This window comes from Pterocles gutturalis, unplaced genomic scaffold (genome assembly GCF_000699245.1).
Source record: "Pterocles gutturalis isolate BGI_N339 unplaced genomic scaffold, ASM69924v1 scaffold16034, whole genome shotgun sequence".
NCBI lineage: Eukaryota > Metazoa > Chordata > Aves > Pterocliformes > Pteroclidae > Pterocles > Pterocles gutturalis.
In genome coordinates this window covers 26,984-33,558 of record NW_010128483.1, presented here as the reverse complement: position 1 = coordinate 33,558, position 6,575 = coordinate 26,984, and the positions used below count along the sequence as shown (strand labels likewise).

The 6,575-nt window shown below is 43.1% G+C and overlaps 1 protein-coding gene across 4 annotated transcripts in view; it reads left to right on the top strand.

The window, feature by feature from the left end:
- Positions 1–2,410: 2,410 nt before the first annotated feature.
- Positions 2,411–6,575, top strand: part of SMG7 (SMG7 nonsense mediated mRNA decay factor) — a 30,303-nt gene continuing 26,138 nt past the window's right edge. For 3 of the 4 annotated variants that reach the window (XM_010079652.1, XM_010079650.1, XM_010079649.1), the window contains exons 1-3: positions 2,429–2,435; positions 3,743–3,860; positions 4,807–4,939. In XM_010079652.1, coding sequence (XP_010077954.1) covers positions 2,429–2,435; positions 3,743–3,860; positions 4,807–4,939 — 258 coding nt within the window. Of the gene's footprint in view, positions 2,436–3,742; positions 3,861–4,806; positions 4,940–6,575 lie in introns of all 4 variants that reach the window. The other variant, XM_010079653.1, reaches the window with a different exon arrangement.

Below are 6,575 nucleotides of genomic sequence, written 5' to 3'. Positions count from 1 at the left end.
AATCAATTTGGTAAAAATTGAGGTCCAGCCATATTGTTAGGGCTATAGAGCATCTGTCAGCGGTTGCACTGATGTGGGGGTTGAGGCTCTCTTCATCTAAATTCTCCAGGAGACAGCTGGTCAAAACTTTGTGAAGGTAAAGCCATTGCAATGGTGCTGTTTGTGTTTTCCCCTTAAAAGATTAGTACTTAACACAGTGGAAGGTAGCTCTGCACAAGGAATTTTCTGAGGAGCAGTTCTTGGCTTTTAAAGGGCAGAACCTTTTTGCCTGGAGGAGGATTTTGGGCTTGTGCTTGCTGGAGCAGTACTGCGTGTCCCGCTTGGGCTGAGCCTCTCTGTAGGATTCATGGCTTTGGCAACACAGATCGTGTTCTCAGCCCAAAGGAAAAGTTTGCACAGCTGGCAGGTGTTTAAAGCGTGAGCCAAACTGTGTTACCTTGGCTGGCTGTTCAAAAAAAGAGAGACTTGTGCGCCTGAGCGAGCCAGCTTTTCCTTCCGAGCAGTGGCATTTCTAGCTGCCAAGTCATAGCATCGCAGAATTAGCTCAGCTTTGTGCTTGACTAGACTTGCAGGTCAGTGTCGCAGAGGCTCCCAAGGCGCAGCACGCAGAGAAGATTGCCTTCCTTTCTCGGCTCTTCTTAGCTGTGTTGGGGAAAAGATCTGCTCTTTCCCATCCTGCTTGCTGCAGCCGAGGTGGAGGGCTTCACTGAGACACCTTTTGGTACCTACATGTGGATGAGGCAGAAACGTTTCCTGGGCTTTTAGCTTTCTCATGGCACAGTATCTAGAATTTTCCTTCCTTGTCTGTTAGTAATAGTAGGTTATCTCTCCTTGTAGTGTTCCCTGTTGTTAGGAGTTGAAAAAATGTGTTAACTCCTTCTTGAAAGAAATCAGCTAAAAGGAGTTATCTTAAGTAGATTAAATTTGTGAAGCACGTGAGGAATGTAGAGATTTACCTCTGGCACCAGTTAAGATATTCTTAATTAAAGCCCTGGGAGCATCCCCTGGCTTCTTTGGTGGCGAGTTGCTATAGATAATTCTGGTGTTTAACAAACAGAAATTTTGTGAAGGGATTTAGGAATATACAGCTGCCTAGTGAAGCACTGGCACTATTACGATATCTTTTTAATCCTGATGTAGATCTCAAAACCTTCCCTATAATTTGTGGCCAGTAGGTAGAACCCAGAACAACCTGAAAAACTATTTTCACAGTCACCACAACTTCACGTTGACAAGAAAGAGCATATACTTTGTTTCTGAAGCCTCTTCAGGGATTAGGTGGTGCCTCCTCCTGGCTCTCTGTTCTTTCCCAAGCTGCTGCCTGACTTTCATGTTAGTCACAGTGTGACTTTCATCTAGTTTTTTGCTGAGGGAGTCAGGTGGAAGTGGGTATTTCATGCGCTAGGAGGATTCCACGTCTGGTATGGAAATCTTGCACTCTTTGCAAATAAATGTAAACATTTGAGTGTAGCAAAAGGAAGGGGACATGTTCTACCAAAACCCAGCCAAACCAGGCAGCCTCGTGTCCCTTCTGCCTCTGCCTGCCTTGTGTTCATTCTGTGTTGGTCAGACAGACCAGCAGTGCTGCCCCTTGAAGAGTTATGTGTCACTGACACAGTGCGTAACCACGGCATCCCAATTGCCTGCTCCATCCAGCCATTGATGACCATTCCTAAATATATATTTAGTGAGGACTGTGTCCTGGTGTTCCCCTATTTGAGAAACTCTTTGCCAGCTTGTACCAGCAGTGGGGATTTGCAGAGGATGTTCAGTGAAGGAGTGGTAGTTGGTCATCTGTAGTTGCCGTTCTTCATGCTCTGTATGTTGGTTTTTTTTTCTTCTCAAAAACCTGATCAAATCATGACTTCAGGGAGGCAGTTCACAGAAGAGAGGCAATTGGGGAAGCCATAGGCTTTTTGTCACCTCTCCTTAAGGAAAGCTGGTACAGCACGGAGGGGCAGGAGGGCTGTAGCAGCGTGCTGACAGGCACCGACGGGAGTTTGCTTCGCTCTGTGTTGGCTGCTGCATTTCACGTGTGGCAACTTAGAGTTACTATCAAATGCCCAGTTACAGGCATTCAGGTGTCACTAATACTTGCAGGACACTGCTGCTAGGTAAAGCTTAAAATATAGTGTAAGGGTTTTCTAGCTTATATTTTTTTGTGAAAGAGACTTAAGCTAAGCAGGGAAAAGTGGGATGAATTAGAAGAAATCATAATGTTGCCCAAACAACAGTAGCTCAAATCCATACTGCATGGGGTAAACTACAGCACTGTAGGTTGCAGGCAGCCTCTACAGAGCTGGCCACACTTTCGCTACTCACTGTCACATGAATGTGCTTTAGCATAATTCAATTATTTTGATCAGTCTGTTTCTAATTTATTATTTTATTGCCTTCTTACAGGCAGGCAGAAGTCCTGAAGGCTGACATGACAGGTAATTGCCTTTATTTTACAGTTGGTCTAGCTGCTAATACTTGATTCCTGTTTCTGTTCTCCTTTTGTGTTCCTTATGCTTATCCTTCCTAAGAATTCTCTGGAAAGTATGTGATGTTATGTTAAAGCTTTGTCCTCTGTATAGAAATAAATAGCAGTTTAACAACTGCCCCTCTCTCCTTTATCTAGAAATACATGTATCTTTAAAGTTGACTTTGGCACTTTAAAGAGTTTGGAGCTGGAGTTCCTGCCCCTACTCCTCTCCCGTTGTGTTCTCCTTTTGGGGATGAGGAGGAGACCCCTGTCCAGGCTGCCCCAGGAGCTGCTGTACTGGGGATTAGCAAGAATCAGGTGGTTTTGAGAAACCTGGGCAATGGAAATGTTGATGTGAACGCTACCACGTGTTATGAAAGTGCAGCCTGTAGATGCTATAAATTGCTACACGCTGTATGTATTTATGGAAAATGGCAGTGGTTTATATTCATGTATCAGCCACACAGTACAAGCAGCTTGCTTAATGAACCTTTGCTCAGCCTTGCTTACCACCTTGGTGTAGCATCCGTAGCGGGTTTCTGTAGTCCCCATAGGAACATTATGACTGTCTGGATCCATCTGTCCCAGCAGGAGTGCCTACACCATCAGTAGGATGGTTTCCCTGCGGTGAGACCCGTCCCTTCTGCTCCTGCAGCCCCAGCTCAGGTGACTTTACAAGGCATGGGACATGGGCTCTGTAACTCCAGATTAGCAGGGAGCAGCGTTTGCATTCACCCTTGGTGATGGAAAGCAGATGGCTACCAAAGAGTTAGAAAATGGCACGCATGCAGTAGCACTGCCCACAACGTTCTCCTAAATACCAACAGTGTTGGCTCCAGGGACTGTCCTGTTTAATGTCCCTTGATAGATTTCTTTTCTGCTAATTTTTTTAGGCCACTCTGGAAATTTTTCTAAATTCATCGAGTGGCAAGAAGTTCTGCAGCTTAAATGACTTATGGAGAATCATCTCCTTCTGTTTTGCTTTTGTTTTTTGTTTTGGGGGGGGGGGGGGTTTGGTTTGGTTTTTTTAACTTGCTGGCTGCTGACTTTGCTCACGTCTGGTCCTGGAGTTGTAGGAGACTGATCAGTTGATCAGTCAGTCGCCAGTCCATCTGGAGTTCTTTTATGTCACTATTCTGATGAATCTGTGATAAAGGCAGATGCTTGGCATTGGCGATCTTACACTATGCTTTGTTCTTTCATTTGGTAGATGAGTGAAAAATCAGAGTATTACAAAAACTGTTGTCTTTTTTTTTTTTTTTTGTTGTTGCTCAGATTCGAAGCTGGGTCCAGCAGAAGTCTGGACGTCCAGACAAGCTCTACAGGACTTATATCAGAAAATGCTAGTGACCGATTTGGAATATGCTTTAGATAAAAAAGTGGAGCAGGACCTGTAAGTACCTCAATAAATTTATATGCATGTATGTAATCTGGGCTGATGAGCAGGAAACCCTGAGACTTCCAGAAAAGCGATTGCATCCTATGAAATGATTGTCTTATTTCCTTTAAAATGAGAGCTGTACTGTGGGTGAAACATGAGAATGCACTGCAGAGTTGATGAAGAGCGTTTGGTGGGTTAGTATTTTACCTCTGGCAATTTAGTAGCAGCAGTGTCATGAAGGAGTGGGTGTCTTCTGTGTTGTTAGGGAAGGGCTGAAGTTTGGACTTTCTGGAAAGGAGGAGGTTTGCCTGATGAGCCACCTGGAGCTTTGAGCAAGGTCTAACAGGAGGTTGAGTAGCTGCTAAAATCTGTCATTTTAAGCCCTTGGAGATAGGGTTGGGCATAGGGAGGAATTTCAGGAGAGAACTTTACGGGGTACTTATGGCATCTTAAGAGTCAAGGGAAGATCCTGCTGGGTTTTCTGCATGCCCTGAGTCCATTCTGTGTTATTTAAGATGCAGACATGGGTTGTAATAGGTTTAGTTAAGAGAAGTATGTGGTTCTTCCAGCACTGAGGGCAGCAAGATAAGTAGTCTGGCTGAATTGCCCTGGTCCTGCCTCCAGTTACTGAATGGTTTTTAACCCTGATTTCTACACCCCATATCTTGTTTTAGGGAGGGAGCACTATGCTGCCTGAAACAGAACAATTGCTATCAAATATTAGTGCTGTTACAGAGTTAGCTACAGAGTATCAACATCTGTTTCCCTAGTTATGAGAAGTGAAGAAAGGTCGTTCTTCCGTATTTAACATTCTTTCTAATCTGAATGTTGCCTGAATTTGAATATTCTTCATTTCCATGTCTGATGGTGTGTAATTAAACAGTTCTTTAGTGTTGCTTATGCCATCTTATGTAAGACCCTTCTAAAGTAAAAAGGAAAATGCTTCTTTTGTTTTCAGTTGGAATCATGCCTTTAAAAATCAGATCACGACGCTACAGGGTCAGGCGAAAAATAGAGCAAATCCAAATCGGAGCGAAGTTCAGGCGAACCTTTCTCTGTTCTTAGAGGCAGCTAGTGGCTTCTACACACAGGTGAGTTGCAAAAAAGATATTGGCTATGGTATATTTGCATAGCCTGGAATCAAGTGTGCTTCAGCCTTACAACGCTTGCTTGTGGGTCCTTTACAAAGTTTTGGCTGTCAAACCTCCTGTGCTGCTCCAGCATCTGCTTGTGACACATGAGCTCCAATATCATACCAGCACGTAATCTGTTTGAGGAAGGGCAGGAGGATTGGTTTTAGGTGGGTAAAATCTGTTCTTTTCTGTTAGTGTGGGAAACTATTGCTGTACTGGATCGAGAAGTGTACCTCGCTAACACCAGTGCTCTGAGTAGAACGTGTCTACGAAGCTGCTGATGTGCTTTCTTTCGATCAGCCGCAGCCTCGAGTTGATCTGAAGCTTCTGCGAATCCTGTAGTTGTTTTGGTGCTCCATAAAAACGTGGAAACAATTTAAGTTCCATTCTAATAGAACCTTCTTTAAAGCCCAAACCCTGCTGCTTTGGGTAAGATCAAAGGTCCATCTAGCCCCGTATTTTGTCTCTTACAGCAGTCTGCTGTGACTGCTCAGAGCAAGCATTACGCAGCAGGAAAATGTGGAATGATACTTCCTTTCTCTAGTCTCTTGCCTTCTGGCTGTACATTTGTTGCCTTCTTGAGCTAGTTTGTGTCTGAATCATCTAGCTATTAGGAGATCTAGTCCTTCTTGAAGCCATTCACTCTGGTCTCTGCAGTGATCTGTAGTGAAGAATTCTGTATTTTAATTGTAATGTCCAAGAGTAACAGTGACACAAAGAAACCCCAACAAACATGTTTACTGATTATTTAATTGTACTTTTTTTTATGACATTTTTCTAAAAATTCCCATTTACCTTCTTATTACTATGTAAGAGTTTCTGGGCCATTGGCATAATTCCTTTTCATTTTGAAATATGTGAGACTTCCCCTATGCAGCAAAGGATAAGCAAAGATAATCAGTTTTCTTCTTGGCTTCAGTTATCCCAGAACAGAAATATGTGCAGAATTCCAAAATGCAGGTGCACTGAGGATGTGTGTGACGGCTTAATGTTTTGTACTTTGTTCTGTGTCCCTTCCTTGTAACTCCTAATGCCAATGGTGAGCATTGAGTTAATGTTTTCCAGGAACTATGTACGTACTACATACGTATTTGAATACAACTTTTTTCCTGAGTAACACCTAACTTAGTGCCCACCATGGTTGTGCATTTAAGTAGGGTGGCTGTACCCACGAGTGTTCCATAGCATTTACAATGTATAATGTCTTGCTGGTTTTTTGATCAAGACTCCCAGGCTTACAAGCACATCTTCAGTCTTAATTCTATATTTTTGTCAACAATTGTTTAGAATTGCAAACTTCAGTTATAGGAACTTTTCTTCCCCTTAAGCAGAACTGTGTTGTTGAGTGCTCTCAAGCCAAGTATCTTTTGTGAGGTTTTCAGTTCGTTGCAAAAGGGTTGTGGTTCCTACTTGTCTGTTTATTCCCTACTGACACTTTTTTGCCCGTACTCTCTTTCCAATGTTAGATTTTAGCTTGTAGATTATGGAGAATAAGAGTTGGTGTGTGATAATGGCCTTAATAAAGATAACTAGCTTTTCTTTCTGTTCTTCTCCTTGTTTGGTGTAGGCTTCAGCAGCATTGTCACTGCTCACT